At 43.7% G+C, this 22590-nt stretch overlaps 1 protein-coding gene across 8 annotated transcripts in view; it reads right to left on the bottom strand.

Annotated features, from left to right (window-relative positions):
- Positions 1-2867: 2867 nt before the first annotated feature.
- The window catches only part of arhgap32b (Rho GTPase activating protein 32b), a 54644-nt gene continuing 34921 nt past the window's right edge, over positions 2868-22590 (bottom strand). For all 8 annotated transcript variants that reach the window (XM_079649812.1, XM_079649814.1, XM_079649815.1 and 5 more), the window contains 12 exons: positions 17684-17833; positions 12597-12699; positions 11601-11745; positions 11046-11128; positions 10617-10724; positions 9798-9943; positions 9502-9703; positions 8979-9124; positions 8792-8866; positions 7878-8684; positions 6635-7545; positions 2868-5973 (listed from right to left, as the gene is read on the bottom strand). In XM_079649812.1, the coding sequence (XP_079505938.1) occupies positions 3682-5973; positions 6635-7545; positions 7878-8684; positions 8792-8866; positions 8979-9124; positions 9502-9703; positions 9798-9943; positions 10617-10724; positions 11046-11128; positions 11601-11745; positions 12597-12699; positions 17684-17833 (5168 nt within the window). In that variant the 3' untranslated portion in view covers positions 2868-3681. The remainder of the gene's footprint in view (positions 5974-6634; positions 7546-7877; positions 8685-8791; positions 8867-8978; positions 9125-9501; positions 9704-9797; positions 9944-10616; positions 10725-11045; positions 11129-11600; positions 11746-12596; positions 12700-17683; positions 17834-22590) is intronic.

Raw genomic sequence — 22590 nt, 5'->3', positions numbered from 1 at the left:
CTAACGTTGTAGCCTAGCAGAGTGGACAAGTTGCTGTTAGCTGACAGTGAGGCAATTACCTGTCCATCAAAGTGACCACGCCCTAATTTATGCAAATATTTTAAGACCTAATATAAATAAAAGGGTCACGTTATAAAACAATTCACTCGACAATTAATAATCATTAAGGTGGAATCTAACTATATCCCGAATAATTGTTATTGCATCCAGGGGCATAAACATGTTTATTCCTGCTGTAAAGTTGGGCATTTTAACACGGGGTCTATGGAAATTCATCGTTTCTGCAGTCATCGCCTATCGGCCAATAGATGAACTGCAGTTTGTGGCACTTCCTTATTGGCCTCCCGGCTCTGCCCCAGAGTTTGCCGCTTGGTCACGAGTCACGACTCTTTTAAACATCACTGTTGCCGGATATGTATCCGCGGAGGAGCCGTGGAGGACACATCAGTGTATCCTTGATTATAGCTCCTCCAGAGAGCCTCCTCGACGGTCGATCCTCGATATGCATTTAGAGAAATTAGATGTCCTTCAACATGGCGCTCCGAAAACCATTTCCGGGTCACTACCGGAGGACCAAGGATTCGAGGAGGGGACATTTGTGTTAGTGGTCACAGCGATGGCAGTAAGGAGTCAATTAGGGCCATCCGGCTAAATAATGATAACGCTTATCGCTAAAGGCTATATCGACAACGTAATAACATTTGTGATTGTATTTGTCTTTTTTTTTCAGCACTAGAAGAGAGAAAGACTTACTTAGAGGTAAGGGGAGAAAAGCAAGTAAGAATAGTTTACTTTTGGTTGAAAAGGCAAGGCAGGAGGTGTAAAGGGCCCCATAGATATTTAAAAATTGTGCAGTTGAGCAGAGTTTTGCATTTAGCAGCAGATAGGAAGGTTATAGTTGTCGTATATTGTCGTACCTTAAAATGGAGGCTGTTAGGAAGGACATTACCAAAAGTTAGTATTTATAGGATGAAAAAAAGGGAACCACGAACACAACTCTGGAGGCCGCCATAGTTTATGAATATGAAATTATTTCAGCTGGAGGGATGAGGTGAATCTGGCGAACGTGCTGTAGCAGGGATGATATGGATGAGAAACACTTGCATGAATCTGTTTGCAGGACTCTACTGCACCACTCAACACTTGCATGCATGAGGCAAACTAAACAAACAAAGACCCACTTAAAGAAAAACATCTCTCGTAGTGGCAAACAACTCTGGGGAACATGACACCTTATATTTTCTAAAAGCAGCATGGCATTACTGGGACTAGTAGATCTGCAAAATATTCTTTTTGTATATCGCCATGCTAATGTCAACTTGATGAACACTTTAAAAAAGGACTTAGATATTGCACATTGATATAGAATTATTTTAGTTAGTTGAAATGGATTATCAGTGGAAAACTGCACGTTTCTTATTCTATTTACTGTTTGTATTGATGAATGTTGTGTTCAATTCAATATTCAATACACAAATATTGGAGATCATTTGCTCTAATTTTCTTTTACTCAACAAGCACTTTTTTTGTGATTTAACAGTATACTGACAGATTGGTTAGAGCTGGTGGCTCATATGCAGTCACCGCTGCCAGTAAACTGGTTCCAATCCCGAACATTTCAGGCAATGTCCTCCCCTCTGTTTCCCCCTTTCAACTTCGATAGCACCAGTAAAGGCCCTCTGGCCTAAAATGACCTGTTTAATAAAACAGTATACTGAAAGCAGCAGAATACTAAAACTGAGTAAACTTTGAATTTAGCTTTTACTTTTCGCAAGTTATAGTGCATATTAGTGCTTATCAAATATATTTTCCTCTAATCGTGCAGTTGTATTGACTAGTCAGTAATCCTTAAAAATACACTAAATGTATTCGACTCAAAAAGAGAAATAAATGACTTTTATGCTTTACAGTCGAATGGTCTATGAGGAAAAGAAACCCTCATATAAATGAGTTAACACACACGGCCATTGGGTTAAACCTGGTTCAATATATAATTAATGAATTATGTTTTGTGCTCTTATCTCCGAAACTAAATTGTCCAGTTTGTCCTTCAAGTAAATGTCAGACATAGCCAAGCAGAGGTGTATATTAATATCATGGACATATTAAAAGACATGGATTATAGCTATTCCTGAACAGTTTTATTTATTTCATATCTTACTGTAGATACCTCTAGTTTGACACTAGAGTGTTTTGTTTCACATTCAAGTACACATTGCCTTCCTTCAGTTCCCCATCTGGAAAGGGAGAGGCTTTAGATAAGGCAAGAGGAGCAAAACCTGCAAGCAATATAGAAGTCAAACAGTTACAGAGTAAAACCTGGATCAGGACAACATATTGTAATCCATAAATGATGGTGCAAAAGGTCACGTAGTACCAGATTAATGTATTAAACATTGATTTCAAGACATGAAACCAGAAATAAATGGCCCCAAATATCTACGGGTGCTCCCTCCTACACAAAACAAGTGAACCCATTATGTCCCCTTTCAACCCTGACCTGTCAAAAATCATTAAAGTGATCTTTATCGAGATATCACAATGTTTGTGCATTATGACAATGGTAAAGTGAACACCAAATGGTCTTTGTCACCAAGTGTTCTTTTCCAAACAACTCTGCAGCAACATGTTCTTCATCACATTGTTTTAGAGGACATCGTTTTCAGCTTTATTCAGTTATTCCAGTTCATGAAAGTAATGTGAATGTGATAAATAAGAAAAAAAGGAAATAAAAATAACCTCACACACATCTAAAAAGGTAAAACAGGTATTCTTCCACGTCCCCTCTTTATCCTGTATGTGCAACAACTGCGCCAAGTTGTTTGGTCCCACATTTGATGAAGAACAAACAAGTACCAAAACAATCCTTAGAAGTCATTGAAATCTGTTTATAGCAAAGTTACATAAAAAATGTCACAGTCACACAGAAAATAAGACATTGATAACCTCTGTATTAACTCAAAGTAACCCATTGTGGCTCCTTCACATCACATTTTTTAACGTCTGATTCTCCGAGACAAACAGGGACTCGTTCAATGACTTGTGTGCATGTCAGCAGCAGCAGGGGGGGGGGGGGGACGATAACCTACATGTCCCCCTCCTGCTGTAACACACAAAGAATGCAGGGGATAGTGAAGTACACAGAATTTAGAGAGAGATAGAGTGCATGCATTTCTGAAATGCATACCCTTAATCCCCGCTCTGTGCTCATACCCAGCGCCACACCTAAAAAAAAAAAGAAAGTCTATTTTTTCTAGTTATCCTAATATATATATATACATATATATATATATATATATATATACATATATATATATATATATACATATATATATATATATATATATATATATATATATATATATATATATATATATATATATATATTGTGTATATATTTCACATTTTTGTGTTGCTGTTCAAAGTACCTCACATCGTTCATATCATATACATTTATGACCGGCTACTGTCTCAATCAATCACAACAATAGGACCTCTTGTACATTAGCTTCCGGTACATTCAGGACTCTCTTTAAAAAGTCTTTAAAAATACAGAGGAGCAAAAATATTGGTGATACGACAGGCCGCTGTCCTGCAGAGGCTGCAACCATAGCTCAATAGTCTTTCTTCTACACAGCTAAAGATAATCTTTCTTTAGCTGTGTCCCCCCCCTTAAATGCTTTATTCTGTAAGTATCTCTATCTCTTGCCTCTGCAGGGCCAGCTCGGCCTGGATGAAGGCTCCCTGGCCCAGTGCTGTGGAGTATGCTGTGTTGCCGTGGCTCACTGTGAACCCTGGGGTGGGAAAGGAGCCCCCGCGGGTTTGAACCGGGACCTGAGGCTGAGGTACCGGGTGGTAATCGTCCAAGTTATCATAGTGGGAGTGCACCTGTTTAGTGCCGTGATTCTGACATGAGTAGTCCCTGTCCAGGTCAGGGTGGCCCTGCTCCCGGATGCTGTGTGACCGCTCCAGGTTGGAGTGGCTCAGTTGTTCCCAGGGAGCCGACGGCTGCTCTTCTGTACCGTGGTAGCTGCTGGATGTTTTCACCTTTCTCTGGTTGTGTTCAGAATCAGGACATTCGTAACGTGGTTGGATGTTCCTCTGGCTTTGATACTCCTGCTGCCGGAGTTTGGGTCTGCCGCTGTCTCCACCTAGCGGCTCGTCTCCGGCCTCGTGCCGGCCGCCTTCCTGAGAGGACAGGCTGTGGCTCAGAGTCGCCGGAAGGGAGTGAGATGATTGGCATTTCTTGGTACCGCTTTGCTTGGGGAGTCCATCTGACTTCTCTCCCACAGCGCTGCCCTGGAAGTGTTTATCAGTCTCCATGTACATGAGGACTTCCGGGTCAGACACCAAGTGTCTCGGGAGGTAGCGGCCATCTTTGCTCTCAGCTGCAACCAGCACAGCTTTGCCGGGGTCAGATTTACTGCGCAGGTGCAGCGTTTCATAGCCTGATATATCTGCCGGTGCAAATAAGCCAACATTGTCGTACTGAGAGAGGACAGGGCCTCTGATCTTCTGTCTGGCCCTGCTCTCCCTGCGGATTGAGTGCATGCGGAGCCTCTCTGACTCCTCCGGGTCCCAGGCCAGGTAAGTGGCACCTTCCTTGTTCCCATGACTGGGGGGCATGTCCCTGCTCACAAAGCTGTGCTCCATCCCAGGTGGGAGAACATGGCGAGCGAGGAAGTGGTACCCAGTCGCCTTTCCACCCGGTCGGCCAGCAGCGGCTCCAGGATCTCGGCCCCCATTGGAGGGCAAGTGCCGGACTCTGATGGTGCCGTAAGGATCGATGTCATAGAAAGGCGCCTCCAAAGGGCTTGAACCAGAGTACGGACTGTAGCGGTACTGAACCCGGCCATTCTCAAAGTAAGGCTGCAGCTGGGTTACGTGGTAGTCTGATTGAGAGGAGGACTGCTGGGGGGGCTGTTGCAGGGGCTGCTGATGGGAGGGCTGCTGATGGGGGGGCTGCTGATGGGGGGGCTGCTGATGGGGGGGCTGCTGATGGGAGGGCTGCTGCGGGGGCTGCTGGTAGGCTTTGCACGGATACATGGGTCGATGGTAGAAGAAAATATCATCATCTGGAGGAACTTCAGTCCTGTGGATAGGCACGGTGCGAATAGTGGAGGGAACGTGGAGGGAGTGCACTCTGCGGATGGTGGGATAGCCTTGGGGTCTGTCGTGGCTGTAACCCTGATGCCCCGGCCCCGGGGACATGTACACACTGCGGGGGTTTCCTCTGGACTTCATGGAGTGGTGGTAGGACCTGGGGCCTAAAGTGCTGTATCTGTTGTCTAGTCGGGCGTTGTAAGGTATCTGAGGCTCCGACTTGGACACATAGGAGAGGTGCGGGGGGACGCTGTCTGGCCGCATGTGGCGTTGTTTGGACTGTGGGCCCTTGGGAAGAGGCCTCTGGTGGTAGTATGCAGCTGCTGTGGGCTCAATTAAGACAGGTTCTCCTTTAGCGTGGTACAGATAGGTCGGCTGATGCGTGGAAGATTTCCGAGGAGAGGGAGGGTGGTGAGGCAGACCTTCTTCCAGATGCCCCGGCACAGGGCCCTCCCCCAGGCAATGGTAGGAGGCTTCACTTTGGCTAAGTGCTGCTGTGGCCAGTTTGCTCTCGATGGTGCGGACTGGAGGGGCTGGAGGTGTGGCTCCGTACACGTCGTTGTACTTAGCAGACTCTGTACGGGGTTGCACTGGCTTTATGGCCTCCCAAGGCTTCTCAATAGGCTCCACAGAGGTGGGGGCCACTCGTGCGCTGGCCTTCGAGGGGGGCTGTGGTTGGGTTTGGACCTGTGATTGCATGTGTGGCTGAATTGGAAGATGAGGCTGTATCTGAGCTTGGCTCTGCTGCTGAGGTTGTGTTTGATGCGGGGGGATGGAGATAGCCTTCCTCTTAGGCTTTTGAGCTATAGGAGGGGGCTGCTCTGATGGTTTTGAAAGGATTGGGGGTGATGCAGTCTCCTCTGGTTTGACCTAAGACAAAGAACAAAGAAAACAACATTATTACCGATTAAGTTCACAGTTCTGCTCAGTGTCACCAGTCTGGTTGCAGGGTAGTTCCAATCCCGGCAGCAGCATGTCATACTTTGTAAATGTTTGCTTATTTAGGTGTTTCTCTTATGTTCTTCCTTTTCCTACTGGTTTTGGTGCCTCTCGTTGGCGTATTTGGCGTTTGTTGGCTTTAAAACACACAAAACCAGTGAATACCAACACATCTCTGAAGACTAAACATACAGTGTCTTCTACCACCTAGTATGTGCCTACTGTTTTGCCAACTTCATAAGTGCTCTGAAGCAGGTGCCTGACGTTTTTAGGCGACCATAACCAGCTGACTGTATCAACGGAACTTCCAGGCATTGATTTACAGTTGGTATTAAAAGATTGTCAAATGGACAGCAGGTATTCCCCTAGACACATAAGATCTACTCTCAACGGATGAGTGGGTGCCCGACACAGTCACTCGAAACGTGTTTCCAGAGGATAATAATAATAATCGTGTGACATTTTAGCTGCGGCACAAGGAATAAAGTGGATCCATTTGGATCATGCTTACTGCAGCTCACCATTACAATGCATTACAAGAGCCTTCATCGTTTTTAAAGCCTAAGTTATATATAAAAGTGGTGAGACTTACCTTAGGAACAGGATGTGGTAAGACTCCAGTAGCTTTGTAGCAGTCACTGGGGGAGGGGGCTGGAGTGGTAGTAGGTGAGTTGCTACGGACTGGGATCTGTACTGGGACCTGCACTGGGACCTGCACTGGGACCTGTACTGGGATCTGCACTGGGACCTGTACTGGGACCTGTACTGGGATCTGCACTGGGACCTGTACTGGGATCTGTACTGGGACCTGTACTGGTATCTGTACTGGGACCTGTACTGGGATCTGAGCTGTGACCTGTACTGTATTCTGTACCTGTATTGGAACCTGTGCTGGGATTTGTACTGGGACCTGTACTGCATTCTGTACTGGGACCTGTGCTGGGACAGGCTGCTGCCTTTCTGGACTTTTCATGCTTGGAGGAGTGCTGGATGAACTGGGGAGGGGGGCGCACTTGTATAAAGGAGTGTCCGGAGGCGTTGAGTCTGTTCCAGGCTGTGTTGCAGGTGGAGCTGTAAGGGATTTGGTGCTGTCTGAAGGCTTGGTAGTGATGCTGTCTAACTCTAGAGGCTGCTGTGTGGTTGTAGGACTGGAGGTGGGGGCATACGATGAGGCCGTGGTGACACGGGGGGCAGTTCTGTTTAGTGGCAGGGAACTTCCTCTCCCTACTCCCTCGGAAGACGAAGTCAGGTAATGTGTGACCAGTGGATGCGGCGTGTCCTGGAGGTTAGAGGTCTCCTGTGGCTGCGGGGGGGACACCGGTGTGGAAGGCTCAGAGTGTCGGGACTGAGACTGAATGGAGACCTGCTGGGCAGACTCTGCCAAGGCCAGGGCCAACATGCGGGCAGCGTTTTTAGGAGGGGGAGGAGGAGGGGCAGTAGAGGGAGCTGCAGAGCTGAAGGAACGAGGGGTGAGGTCCTTCGCAGAGTCCTGAGCTACGACTCCTAGCAGGGACACAGAAACAAAAGGGGTCTATAGTTGAAGAACAAACAAGTGAGAGAGCAGCAGGTGAAGAAGAGACATGACAGCAGGCAGGCTGGATTTAAGGAGCTTGAAGAGGATGGGAAAAGTTAAGCGTGGTGCTTGGGTAACATATGAAAATATTACATTTTACTTAAGACCAAATCCATGCAAGCCTGGGAGACTAAACCTAGAAGAAAGCAGTCATATAATTAATGGCATGACTTAAAACCTTATTCTTAAATAAGAATCTACATAGTTTAATGGAACAGGTAAGAAAGTACACAAATATAAAAGGTCATTATCTGCTCCCTACCTTGGTGCTCGTGGCTGCTGGTAGCTGGCGCCCGCGGCAGGCTGTCCTCTCCCTTCAGCTCTCCATTGTCCACACTGTCAAAGGCTTCCAGCTTAGAGTGCAGCTCCTTTTGAAAAGCTTCACTGAGAGACAGCTCTGCTGCCCTCAGCAGGACACTGCCCATCAGGGGAGGAGATTCTTCCGCTGCTGAAGAAGGGGATGAAGGTTGTACAGCCGTATTCCTGTCAGGCACCTCAGTAGAGAAAAGCTCGTAAGTGGGAAAAGGCGTTAAACTAGTGGTCTTTCCACATTTAATAGGTGACACGGCCTGTGTGGGTTTGTCAGTATAAGAATAGGAAGTGGTCAGTTTGTTGCTTTCCACCTTGTGTCCAGCGGCCAGGCTGAAGTCTGTGGACATCAGGCTGCTCAGTAATGTGGCAGCGATGAGGTCAGAGCCATTGGTTTTTCCACAGGCGCTTCCATGGTTCCTCCTTAACATGGAACCCTCAGCCCCCTTGGGTGAGTCATCTAAAGGGAAGGCGTAAGAGGTGTCGGGGAGACTGCACTGGAAAGACATGGGGTCAAAGTCCAAGGAGGCCATGCCGATGTCTGGAGGGCTGAGGTCCACGTCCTCACCTGCTGAGCGGGGGGGAGAGATGAGGGCAGGCACACAGATGGGCCCGTCGTCTCCGTCGCTGTCCTCTGTGGCGTCCAGGTTGTCGTAGGAGTTGCAGTGCTGCCGGCTGTCCAGCAGCTCACCGTTAAAGGAGGCTGACAGAGCGTCACTGCTGGAGCGCGGCCTCCGAGGACGGTACACCTTCGACTCTCCTGAAGAAAGAAAATAATATATTCAGAAACTATTTTTATAATAGGCTTTATTTACTACAGTTGGGGCAGCAATGTGTGATATTAAACTAGAAGACAGAAATTATTACCTTCAACATTGTGCAGGGAACTCAGTGACTCTTCACTCTTGGCTGATCTTAATGTTGCTGAGTCTCCTCTACCTCCTGAAACAAAGCCATTTCAAGGATTAAGCATTGTTTTCATTTTTTAGTCAAATAAGCTCCTGTCTTTTTACAATTGGACTATTTTCCTTCTAATTGAGGAGGTAAGACTCACCGGCCAGTGCCATGGCCTTCAGTTCGTTGGGCTCACTGGGGTTGCGGTGCAGCTTGCGCTTGGACATGGAGGAAGACTTGCCCAGGTTGAAGAAAGAGCGCCAACTACCTACAGGAGACTTCTTTGATTTAATAGGAGGCCTCTTCCTATGATAATGGAAAAGCAGGCAAAGAAGAATTAGTTTCACTTACTCACGTAGACACCATAACTCAAAGACAGATTCAGACACAGGGGACGAATAATCAATCCCATCTCGATTCAAGCTTTTCTTTTTACATCATCTCTACTTTAAGGACATCTTCCCAAGTCTGAAACTGGAGACAGCGACTGTCCTCTGAAATACTGGCAACCTGGTGCAGGTGGGAAAACTCTTCAATATAGTCTGACCAACATTAAATGGACACAGTAGACGTGTGATAGATGTCTGTGGGCCTAGAGTGTGTCTTTACTACTTAGATTGTATATTAAATGACAATTGACACATAGTGATTACATGACAAATTAGACAGAGGAGTTAACAAACCTCTCAGTGGGGAACTCAATGACAGTGTGGAACTTCCCCTGCAGAGCAGCCGGACCCTCGCCCACCTCGATGTACTTGCTGTCCTCAGTGACCGGAGAGTTAATCTGAGCCTGGGTCCTGGCCTGGGCCTCCTCCAGAGTCAGAAGTTTGGTAGAGGGAGACGAAACCAGCAGGGACTTAGGCCGCGACAACGAGTTGTGACCTGGCGATATAGAACAGTGTTTAATGCTCGAGAAGAAGCAGCATTGGCTGGTGTAGAGATGTAGTGAGCAGAGGAGGTATCTGCCTGAACGTACCTGCTCCCTCTCGTATCAGAGAGCTGAGTTTGGAGCTGAATAGAACATCCACGTGGTTCAGGATGAACTCCACCACCACTGACTGGATCCGGACCTCCATGAAGGCTGCTGTGCCGCTGAAGCACGCAGATTCAATCTGCTTTGACCTGACAATGACAGGGGAGGATATGTGGGTTAGATTTAATCAAATGCCCGACTTTAAATAAGTAATAGCAAATCAATTATAGGTAAACAATTCATCTTAATTAGTTAAAAATGACTTCCAGCATTTGATGTTGTGTTGATCAGCACTCCCCGCAGAAATGTGCCTAAATCCTTCCACTAAGGCAGAGTGACTAATTTAAAGCAGGAGACAGGAAACGTTATGCTGCACAGGGCTCATTATCATGTACAGAGAACATATTATGCTCAAAAAGGTCTTTACTTTTCTCATACTGCCTGTGCTGCAGGACCTCTTTTCATCCTCTGTTTGAAACCAGAGCCCAGTCTGCTCTGATTGGTTAGCTGTTGTGATTGGTAAACCACTTTGACATGTCCCGCCCCTGAGCATATCAGGTAAATGTGTTGAAGTGTGAGTGTTTCAATAAGTCTATACATTTCAATAAAGATAAATCTTTAATGTGAGAAGTATACAAAACCTACATAACCTAAACTACAGATACATCAAATTGTGAAGACCATTATAATTAGTGTGAGATGTGTTGTTTAAAACATTAAGAAAACAACCAATCAAGGTGGCTTTAATGTGATGATAGACAGTGTATTCAACTCAATAAAACATGCATTCAGAGAACATTGTGTGGTGCAGGAGGCCCTCACCTCAGAAGGTTGGGGGCCCAGACGATAGCCAGGTTCTTGCTGTGCATGTTGGTGATGTAGCTGTAGGCTGCCAGGTGGGACAGGTGTCTCATCAGGAACTCCAGGGTCCTATGAATCAAACATCTATCATTCACATAAATTGGTCCCCTACAAGTTATAAGCACACTAATGGCCATGATAGAGTTTATTCTTCAGAGCATCAATATTTCACAATGTGATCTATCCCAAAGGAATGTCACTTAGAAATGTGCATTTGTATGCTTTTGGAAAGCACACAGATGAGTATAAGCTGTTAAATGATTCCCCTCAATGCATTGTGGCCGTAAAAAAAACTATAATTTTATCAAGACAGGAGCCACAACACAGGATGCATTTGTATCTGGCAGTTCCTGAGTCTGCCACAGGGGGGCGGTGTGCCTCTACACTGACCTGTAATGCGGAGGAGGAAGCTGCTGTATGACATCATGGATTTTGATGAGTCGTTCCTCGTCTGTTGCTGCTGATACAGCATCCTTCAAAGTGAAAAGAAAGGGAGGGAAATAAATAGTGTGATGAATCAACACAAGGCTAAATTAACTTGTTATGCCAGGTTCACGCCGCTACATGGAGCAGGGGGGAATCCGTCAGGAGCCATAGCCCCCCACCCCTCCTCTCTCCAGCTGCAATAACAACCAGCATTTACTTGAAATCTGTTATGCTTGGACAACATTGTTTTTCCAAGTCACACATAGAGTTAGGTTCAATGCTTATACTGTATGTCAGTGGGGTCTATGACTAATACATGCAAGATGCACTGTAGAATTCTTACAAGATGTATTTATAGGAATTTCTTTACATTTCATTACTTCACGCTAGAGACTAATAAGCACAATCAGTATCTTTCAGTAAGTCAAGTGTTATAATAGTAAGTAGACTTGTATATCCACACATTTGTGCTAGAAATTGGTGTGTGAGAAGTGCTTGAGCTACTCAGGCTTTGCTTACAGAGAATTTCTCGTAGAGCTGGTAGGTGAGCAGGGGGTTGGGCAGCTCTCTGAAGTAGAGCTTACACAGCGAGCCCACACAGTGGATGTCCTGGATGTACACATCTTTGGTCAGGTCGGGGATCTGCTCAGAGTCAAACTCATGCCTGTTGAAAGATAGGGGGCAAAGCAAGGTCAACTAATTAATTTCTCCTGAGGAAAAATGCATCGATAAGAGGCTGCTGTAATTTGATGGATGAATATGACATTAGAATGCATTTCATTAGTGTTGAACATTGTTGATATGTGCCTTCCCAACATCATGTGGTCTATGGTGTGCAGTCACAGTTAACAATACCAAGAATACTAATATGAGAATGCAATGTTTTTGCATGAACAAATAAAAAACTAGAAAATATTGCTCAATAATAAAACAGGTCTACATTGCTCCCATGAGTCCAACAGAAGAATTATAAATATAGCCTACATTTCTATATGCTCAAACGCTGAAATTAAATGCAGGGCATTTTTACATGTTCTTTTTTCAATTGTTAGCATTCTGAAAACTTGCCCCCCTGAATATTATAGTAGAATAGCCCTAGTCTCTGTGAAATCCAAGAAGATCTTGCAACAGTTATCCTGAACGGGAACTGCACTAGTTTACATGTAAACACAGGATTATACTGACACTGACAATAACTACTTAAATGGCCACAACATATAAATTGCCTTTTAACAGTTACAACTGCTGTCAGAGTTCAGATGACTTAAGTTCTGATCCAGTGTAACTGTTGATGGGTAACACCTGCACGTCATCATGATTTTCTTTTACAGATGCAATAACCCTAGATGGAATTCATACAGTATGTTGTCAGCTTATAGAGGGCTATGGTAGGATACGGTTTGTAAGCTCCTCCTATCACATTTAAGGACATTTCTGTACAAACTAGTCGTTTTATTAGGGGAGATTCTGATTTGACCTTTGAATCACATAATAAACAGGCAGTGTGTCTCCTACCGTAATTTCTGGATATTTGAGGCAATTCCAGAAAGGCGATAGATGCCATCCACCACACCGTGCTTCTCCAGGAACTCGGTGCAGCTCTTGAGGACCTGGGGCACTGTGAGGAGAAAAAGACCCGTTCAACACTTCACACACAAGTCAATATTTGTCCAGTCTTCACTGAGACATTCACGGTCAAGAATGTGATGACTCTTCTTTTGAAGAGCGAGTACAAGCGAGGTCAAGCTAGAGCTCACAGGCTTTCTGGAAAAGAGGCTGCAGGCGCTGAAAGACTTTGGAGTGTGATTAACTACATTTCTAGTGCTATCTGAGGAAAAAGGACTTTTGGAGCTGAAGGGGGAAATGTTTGAGCCAATATCCTGAGAGCTTTAAAAAGATTTGATTTCTTTATTTGATGTTTTTGGAGTAAATAGTTATAAGAACATGTCAGTGAATGAGGCAGCAAATCATATTCTTTAACCTGTTAGACCCCAAGCGTGTTTTTCCGGTCTCAGGCTCGAAAATGACATTCCCAGACCAAATGACCATATCTTCCCTTGTAAAAGGGGAAAATTAATAATCTTTTTTCTCAAAGTAATGATAAATCTGTGAGTTGGATGTAGAAAAGTCAGAATCAATATAGATGTTTTTTATTCTAAAGAAAATTCAGATTGAACATAGTAAAAAAACTGTAAATTATAGTGTCCGTCCAAAAATTCTTCTTTACTTATAGTGAAAACTACCCTTGGATGATGGTATGGTAGACCAAATCCAAAGTACAGGGTTTCCCACACATAGACTATACCTGGGCGGCCCGCCCAAGTATATTTCGCGACCCATTTAGGTATTTTTATTTTTTATTTTTATTTTTTTAAATAATATATATTTTTTAATTATTATTTTTTTTATTCGTCCGTGACCACGACGCCATCTGCGATCGATTAACTTGTGGACAATGATCCCTCGCTCCCTTGCTCTGATCTCGCCTCCTTCTGGCCTGTTAAGTGGCCTGCCTCACACAGGGTGACTGGCTGTCTACATGATGGCCTGTGGCCTGCCGACATGGCCATTGTCATACAGATCATAAATCAAAGCCCTTGATTGGTCTCTGTGTGTCATTCAAGCTCGGGATAACCTCAGCTCAGTTGAGGTAAAGGACTCTGAGTGTTTAGATAGTTAACTTAGTCTAAGTTCTCAGTGGGTCTCAAACGGTGTGGTCACCATTTATGTAAACACATATTTCCATTTGAGAGGGTAGTGATTGGTCTAATGGATAGTGAGGTGGGCTGAAGATCGGAAGGCTGTGAGTTCATTCTAGTTTGCCCTTGAGTAAGGCACTTAGCCCTTAGTTACTCCAGGGAGAATGTCTCTGTAATCGGTCATTATAAGTCGCTTTGGATAAAAGCGTCAGCTAAATGAAATGTCATGTAATGTGATTAGTAAAATATGCATGAATAAATAAATAAAAAGTTAACTAGGTGAAAAAAGGTAAGATACACTTTTAAAACTTGTTGAGAGCTAAAACTAGGAGAGAGGAGAGAGACAGGAGAGGCTGGTTCAGGAGCACAGACACACTCATAACTATAAGTTTCAGTGTTTTTTTCATATTGGAAATGGTATGTTATTGGTTATGGCCATGATTTTATGATTATTGAAATGTATACAGTTCTGTTTAATATAGGTGTTTCCATAGATCTAGTCTCTTTATTTTCCCCTCAAAATGCACCAGATTGATGCATTTAACTCAAATTAAAATCTTACCGGGGGAGCATGCCCCCGGACCCCCCTAGAGGATTTGAGGTCGACCCCCACTTATAATCACATGGATAGGTTCCTAAATACATTTATAAATACTTTAAAAAAAAAAATAGTAACCCATTTCCATATGTTTATGTGTGGGTAGTAGATTTAAACTATAGGGCTATCATTGTGGGCCCTGCCTGTACCTGTTCGCTCTGCCATCGCGTGAATGGTCTGCTAACAAGCGAGCAACAGAAAGGTTAATGTTGTTGCACGTCACCTCAACCCCCCATCCCCCCCCCGCTACCACCACCCCCCCAAGTATATTTCAGATCTGTGGGAAACACTGCAAAGTACAACATATAATAAGTACCCTGTATCAAGATTGATGCAAAACAAGTGACACTTTACCTTTTTAAGAGACGTTTAGCAAAAATAACTCCACCTCTGAGGTGATTTGGGTGGAAATGGGCGTTTTTGCAGTTTCTCTGGAACCCATTGGTCGATTTTGGTGATTGACATCTCTTTTTAACCGTTAGAGCCAATAGAATCGAAGAATAACTTCCACATACACACCACACGTTAACAAAAAAAAGGTGGGGGCTTCGCGCATGCAGTTTTGCCCAGAGCGAACCTATCTCACGGTCTGACAGCTGAAAATGGAAAAGTAGGTTTATTGCTTTTGGATGATCAGAAATCATTTCAAAGGGAAACAGACACATTGGATTAACCTATGGATTAATTTCAGCAGCGTTTTTATCGTTTTAATGCTATTGAAGACAACTTTTGATCAGACAACAACGAAGGTATGAGATATTGCCGTTGTTGCTACCTAGCGCCAAGAGTTATGATGTCTGTTTTTGTTTATTATGTCGCGAGTTGTTATCATAGAGTGATGATGTAGGTACCGATCGATTCTGTGTCTTCTCACGATCTAATCGATGGGTTGGATTTTCAGTTATGATAAGTAATAAGGGTGTTATGAGTGATTTTCTGTGCAAACGCCGTTAGCATTTTTTCGCTCGTGGCTAATATGGTCATAGGCCCAGCTCTAGCTTTGTGGGTTTTTTTCCCCCAAAAAAAAAATCAGTTAGCTGAGTTTCTTCCCGTTACATGGATATAAAACATTCATAGTTTATTAAATATTAAGAAGCCCTCAGATGCTGTTTCCTGCAGATTATGCGTTATTTCAACCGGGGGCGGGTCGATGGGGTACAACAGGTTAAAGCACAATGCCAGTGATTTTGTGTTGAGACAATGAAGAAAAACCACAGAGCTTCTTAATTCTCCTTCAGCAACCATGAATCATACAGACATGCTATTTCTCTTTGTGAGTGTGTGTGTATATGGTAGATAAGGATGGTGTTTATGTGTGGAGGCTCAAACAGCATTCAGAAATGGCAGAGTGGGACATGCACTGAAGCAGCTGTCCAGACAAATTCCACACATAGCGAAAGAGCAAACAAGGCGGCCAGATTTGAAGGAAATGTCATTCTGCAACAGAGAAGAGGACAGCGAGGGTGGATGTGTCCTCTCCAAGCTCTTTACGTAGGAAGATCTTTTTTATGAGGCTCTCTTATCGCAAATATACACAACATGAATGTGGAGTCAGATTCGGACACAACAGTAGTGAAGCCTCTTACATTTCAAACAACAGCATCCAATTTATTTAAGTGAAGAGTTTGTTACCTTACATTTTAGTTTCAAAGCTCAAGTGCAGTGTCAGAGTCACCTTTACACTGAAAGTGGAAGCTGAGATGTTCGGGTACAATATTTGACAGATGAAGGTAGTCTGTGAAAAAGTTGCCATGTATAATGTGTTGGGGCCCTAGCCAGAAAAGCGCAAGGGGAAATCCCAACAAGAATAATATGGCCCCTTTAATAATATTGTTAATAAGACATTATATTGTCAAAGTGGACTTTTGTAGAACCAAGCTAGCAGGAGAAATGGTAGCTTGGAAGATCCCTTTGTCTTTAGCCCGGACGGTCCTTTGTCAGCATACCCCTCTGAAAATTGGATTAAAAAAGCTACTTTTATTTCATGGAGCATAGGGTTATGGCTTTAACTCTCCGTTTGATGTTCTTTGTTGATGAAGCTTATAAGAGTACAACAAGACGCCTGGCTGTCTGTTAACTGGACAACATTTATTTGGAACATTAACATTCTATGGATTATAATTTTAGTTTGAAAAGCTTTGTTTATGACTATATTTATTTATTCAACATCTAACCAACCGGTTATACAACTTTTTTGTCGAGGAAATATTGCTTAGTAAGTGAAAGCAAAGTAGTACTTGTCTTCACCTACCACCGGTCTTTATAGGAGCAGACTCAGCACTCTGACCGCAAATGGTATTTCTCTTGTTCCATAAGATCAAATTCCTCTTTCATTTCTTAAAGTCACTGAAGCAATCGTAACAAGTCAAACATTTGATCCAGCAAAGTGTGACAGAGTGGCTTATCTCTCCGTGTCAGGTAAGGAAGGATGTACAGAGAGCCAGGGAGTGAATGCTTCACCCGTCTGTGATCACTGTGATTCAATGTGCTGCTACGACAAGAGCAATTCATGTCCGGACCATGGTCCAGACATGAATTGATCCATTAACATGAATGAATGGCTTTTTAAGTTGGTCTCAAGCAGAAGTGAAATGAAGTCATTGGTTGCGCTTCAGCAGCAGAGAAGCATCATCCAGTGGTTGGAGCTGATGTCACAGGGTAATCAGGAAACCATTCTCCTCCACCTCTGTCATTGACACCATCCCATCAGCTCACCTCACAGACAGCGTGCTGCTGAGGGATCAGAACATCAAAGTAGCTACAGCAGGTACATGTAGCTATGTACTTAAACCCAGCTATCATCTAACTTACAGGCAGAGAGGGCTGGCCGAACTGCTTTAACTCACGGTGTGGTGTGAATCTGAGGAAGCTCACAATGGCTGTTATCTAAAAACCATTAGCTCATTATTTGAAATGGAGGATGCAGCAGGTGTTCGGGATTATATCGCTTTTTACAACAGAATATGAGATTATCCTGCTGACCAAAAATATGTAAGAATCATAATCGTGTGTTTGACAGAGATATTTTTTCAGCAATATTCTGAATTCCAATGGAAAAATCCCATTGCACCCTTTTTTTAAGGGTGCCCATGCGATGCTAACTAAAATGTAATCTCTACCACTCCATTAACCAGGGAACAGAAATCAAAGCCTGTCTCTAATGGAAGCTTGTTGCAAATAATGGCCTGCACTTTCTGCCATAAATCAGGCTCCAGATCATTTAAGACCCTCGCCAGTCAGAATACACTAAGAGTCTGTTAAGAATAAAAGCCTGGTACTCTCAGGTGTGTGTTCGTGTGTCTCACCATCATGTCCTGAGTTGAGGAGGTGTTCGCCCAGGTCGCAGCCGAACACCCTCTCCCGGAGGATGCCTCTCTGCTTCAGTTTCTGCTTGGTGGGCCTGGACTTCATGAAGGTGCGTAAGAAGGTGATCAGCTTTCCGTGCTTCTTAGACACTGAGGAGCGAGGGAAGGAAGGAAGGACACATGTTAGAGCTCTTACACAACGGTTTACTACTCACCAGTGCCTGTAGGTTTCACACAGGCTCAGCTTTCACACAAAATCTATGGAGTAGAATGAAAGCCCATACAGGCTGCTAAGGCTTGTCCCATCCCATTGTGCATTTCGCCTCCATTCTAATGCAAACCCTTCCTTTATGCATGTGTAGTTTCCATGAAGCGAAGGTTTCGGTCTTAAATACCACCTCCCAGGCAACTACAAAGGAATCCTTCACATCCAACACCAGTACCCTCTGCTCCCCTTCAAAACAAGACAAACAAGGAGCAGACCTTCTGAAATACCCAGTCCGCATTTATCAGATACTACGTCTGGGAAAGGGGATGTAAGCTTCTTAAAGTACACCAGTTGTTTGATCTGCTGTAGAGAGATGTGGAAAGGCTTTCTTGAATTGAACAAACCGTGTTTTTTTGGGTGGAGGAGGGAACAATAAAGCAAGTTGGTTCACAAAATCTGACCTTAAAAAGTAAAACTTTCATTTACTGGTGAGATGAAAGAGTGTTTTTCCACTTATGAGAACTTCACATACATTTTCTTTCAACTGAGAATTTGGTTTAGTTTGACCAACTATTGGTTGATTGTTGAACAATCAATGATATTACTATACTGTGTATTTGAATTATCCTGATATTAGAGTATTCTTCCCACAGGGTATATGCAGGAATCCTGAAGTCAAATGCAATACCTTTTAAGACCCCACGGACACCCTGTTCCCAGGTAAATTCTTTAAAATGCATTAATCACTTGTACTCTTTATTTCTTACCTTCCATTTTTAAGTATTGACTGACACTTAACACATTTCAAATAATTAAACATATCTCCAAATCCACTCTCTGTTCTCTGGCATGTGTCATTTATTCGCCCTCCCTGTAACATGTAACCTCACACGTGGCATCAGGAAATGAAACAATAGCTGTGAAAGTTTATAACTGAAAGGGAAAATATTAAGACCCTCCATACCTATCCCATCTATGATCATTGTGTTCTTTCTGCCGCAACATCTGGAACTTGGCTAAATCTTTCAAAAAGATCTCCTGGTGCTCTGGGCTGAAAACCTGCTGTTGCATCACTTATCTATTGATATTCCAGGTTACATTCCTTTAACGGATAGCATTACAATAGAAAGAAGGCCAGTGTTTATCAAATTCCATCTCCAGAAACAAAGCAAGCTTAGTTAAAGAATGCTAAGTCTGACTTGCGTGTGTGGAACATAACAACAACAACAACAACAACAACAACAACAACAACACGATAACAGAGTCAAAGCAGTATCTTTGCTCACAGCATGATGACAGGATTCATTTATAGAGACTTACACAGCATCATGAAGCAGCTGTTATGAATATTATAATTATTTAGAAACAGCCATTGAGTTAGACTGGGGTCTCATGCCCAGAGACCATTAGATAAAAGTGAATGAGGCTGCCTGTTTTGCATGCTAAACGTACGCTGCAGAGTTAACTGCGTGCAGCAGACTTCATTAACAGTCAATCAAGTGCATTTAGAGTGAAACACATTAAGACCAAACTAACATTAAAGAGCTGTTGGAAATGGAAAGTTACGTTGGAGCTGAAATAATGTAAAAGTCTGTCATTGCAGAATAGTAGCAAGAATATATCAAAAAGAGAAATTATTTTGGCAGGCAACTATTTCTGTGATTACTTTCGCCTTGTTGGTAATGTTTGTGGAACCTGGATTTGGAAGAAGACAATGTGTGGATTGATTTTGATATTTAAAAATGCCATCGCGAGTGGAATATACTTACAGAATTGAAAGGTTTTCTGGTGCAATTGCGTTTTAAGGAGGCCCTATTTGCTCATGTGCCTCTTCTGGGACATGTCTCCATGCTTTAATGTTCAAAAAGCTCTTTATTTTCCTCATACTGCCTGTGCTGCAGCACCTCTTTTCACCCTCTGTCTGAAACCAGAGCCCAGGGAGAGAAACTCCCTCTGGAGGGAACTTTGGGATTTTAGCACAAAAACCAATAGAACAGACTACAGGAAAGAAAAGATCCCAAAAAGTACAATAGGGGCCCCTTTAAATATCAAGGAATGAGTGACTGGGTAGAAGAATTGGACACTGTGTGTAGACTAACACCAAGTCACTGACAACACAGGGTTGTTGAAACTAACTGAAGTGTGGACGGCAGGCATGTTTCCTGTAATGAGGTTCAGCAAAGCAAAGAAAGCAGCACTCTGAATCAACAGCTGGCCTCTGCACGTGCATCCACAGACATCTTCCATTTCAGGGGAGCTACAATTCACCCCTCAGGGAGAAATTCCTTCTGCACTCCTATACCGCAGAAAAAGAATGCTGAGGCAGCTTTGCTTAATCATTGTTGAGGCATCAGAAATGGCCTTCAGTATAATGTGGAGGGGGAAGGGTCTGACTGTGCAACTGTGTTGGCTCACGACACTGACACGTCACTTTTCATAAGGAGAGCAGATTGACTGTAGGATGCGGGGAAGAGGAGTGCAGTGACAGTATGACTCTCCAGAGAGGGACAGAGACTCCCATCTGCTGACTGTCACTCACAGTGTGAGGGCAGCATGCTCAGCAGCACTGAAGCTGACACACTCACTGCTCACATCCAGCTGGGGGAAAGGCATTCAAGGTATGGTTTGTGGGACCTTAACATTTCTGTCGCATTAATTTCAAGATTTATAGCTTGGAGTCGCTTGAAGGGGTTTTCCACTGATTTAGTAGTACATTTTAGAAGCAGGAATTCATAAAGTGTTCAGCAGAGGCTGAGACACTCGGACTTCAGATTCCCTAGCAAAGGTCCAAATCCAAAAAGAAAGGGAAAAAAAGGATCATTAATGTCCCATGATGCAGCTGGGTAGTGTCATTCAATACACACTTTCTTCCTTGATAACATCTACGTCTTTCAAACTCCACACGTCTAGCTCTGAAAGCAGGATTTCAATTTTGAATTGATCATGCCTAAATGATGTAATAACTAAATCACTATCTGATGACTTCTTCAGGGTTCTTTTTCATCAGACTTGATAAAGTTCCTCCAGAGACAAAAAGACATTCTCTAACTGTTTTCCCAGTATTCTTTACAAAGGAGGGTGGGTCGGTGTCAACACATTTAGACTCATTTGATATTAGTTTGTCACTTTCTGCCACTAAGGAGGCTCTCATTTCAATTCTAATCCAATAACAAAAGGCAGCGTAGCGCCCAATGGGAGTGTGTTATTGCATTCAGCTTCTACTTATTAGGGTTACACATGATCCTCAGAGGTTTCCTCCTCTCCAGAACTAGATGTCCCAGAGAGTAAAGCTAGACAGCAGAGTTACAAATACTCTGCTTGTCTCTTTGATAACTTAAAGGTCCCATGTCATGCTTTTCTGGTTATTACCCATCCCCTTGTGGGTAATGAAGGTTTTTATGCCTGTAAACGGTCTGCAGAGTCAAAAACCCTCAAAGTACACTCTGTAGGCCGTAAAACTAACACAGAAAATACCTCCCCAAAACGCCTCGTTGGAGATTTCTCACTTACTTCCTGGGTATCGCTACGTAGGGATACCCAGTAGCCTTTCACGAAACAAAGCTTCCCAAACCTTTCAGCGATTCATTCCGGATATGTACAGCGTAGGGCACTGAAAAACGATATATCATATTTATTATGCTACACAAACATTATATTGCAGTTTCGGTGTCGTCAACCACACACGCACGCACGCACGCACGCACGCACGCACGCACGCAAACACACACCTCCAACAAGTCGTTTAGGGCAGAGAGTGAATACACATACTTTACAGAGATGCATTTGCACAGATACGAGCCTGCTAAAGGAAATGCTAAACACAGCGGATGATGGTCATAATGCCTGTGGAACACTGACAGTCTTCAGCCCTGAGCTGACAGGGGGACTCTGATGAGTCGTTCCCCAGGAGAGCTCAGTGAGAGGCTGGATGTCACGAGTCGGGGCTGAGTGGAGGCCAAGCATTACAGCATCAATAATAACTGCACTATGGTTAACATCATCTTCTGTCTTCTCTCTCCAACTCTAAAACCCACTGCTTCATTCCAAAAAGTTAGCAATGAGCTTTCCAGAGGAGGCAAACTGGAGGAAAATCCCAACTTCATAGCACTGCTTCTTAAAGTAGAGCAGTGACATTATAGAGCCGATCATTGGACTCTAGCCTGAGATATTTGATACTGTGTGTGTCAGTGTTCCCTGAATACACAAGCAGCAGCGGGTGTAACCACAGCTCCTTGGGGCTTCACAAAGCTCTCATCAGAGCTCAGCCTTTTCACTTCACCCAGCACACCCCTCCCCATGGGCAGCAGGAATTCAAACTGCCCTCCTCGTCGATTTGTAAAACCGGTATGTTAATGGGTTGGATATAATTACATCATCCTTCCCAGAAATCTACTTGCTGTGGGAATTAGGGTTTTGGCTAGAAAGTGATATGTTTGTGCGCAAAATGCTTTTCTAAATGGACCAAAATCTTTGTTTTACTGTGGTGGGTCCAACATAATAAAAAAAGGTCTCTCTGGAAAGCAGCAATGCTGAAAAATAGAGGAATTTGAAAATCATGTAAGTAAATATTGTGATTTCAAATGCCAGACTATATTATCTTTTACCATGCCAATTTAAGAAACTCATTTTGTCCATTGAGCGGTGGCTACTATAGAGATAATGTTTGCATTACTTATCAAACTGAGAAACAGCACATCAC

This window comes from Notothenia rossii (genome assembly GCF_949606895.1).
Source record: "Notothenia rossii genome assembly, chromosome: 9".
NCBI lineage: Eukaryota > Metazoa > Chordata > Actinopteri > Perciformes > Nototheniidae > Notothenia > Notothenia rossii.
This window is presented reverse-complemented; position numbering and strand designations above follow the sequence as displayed.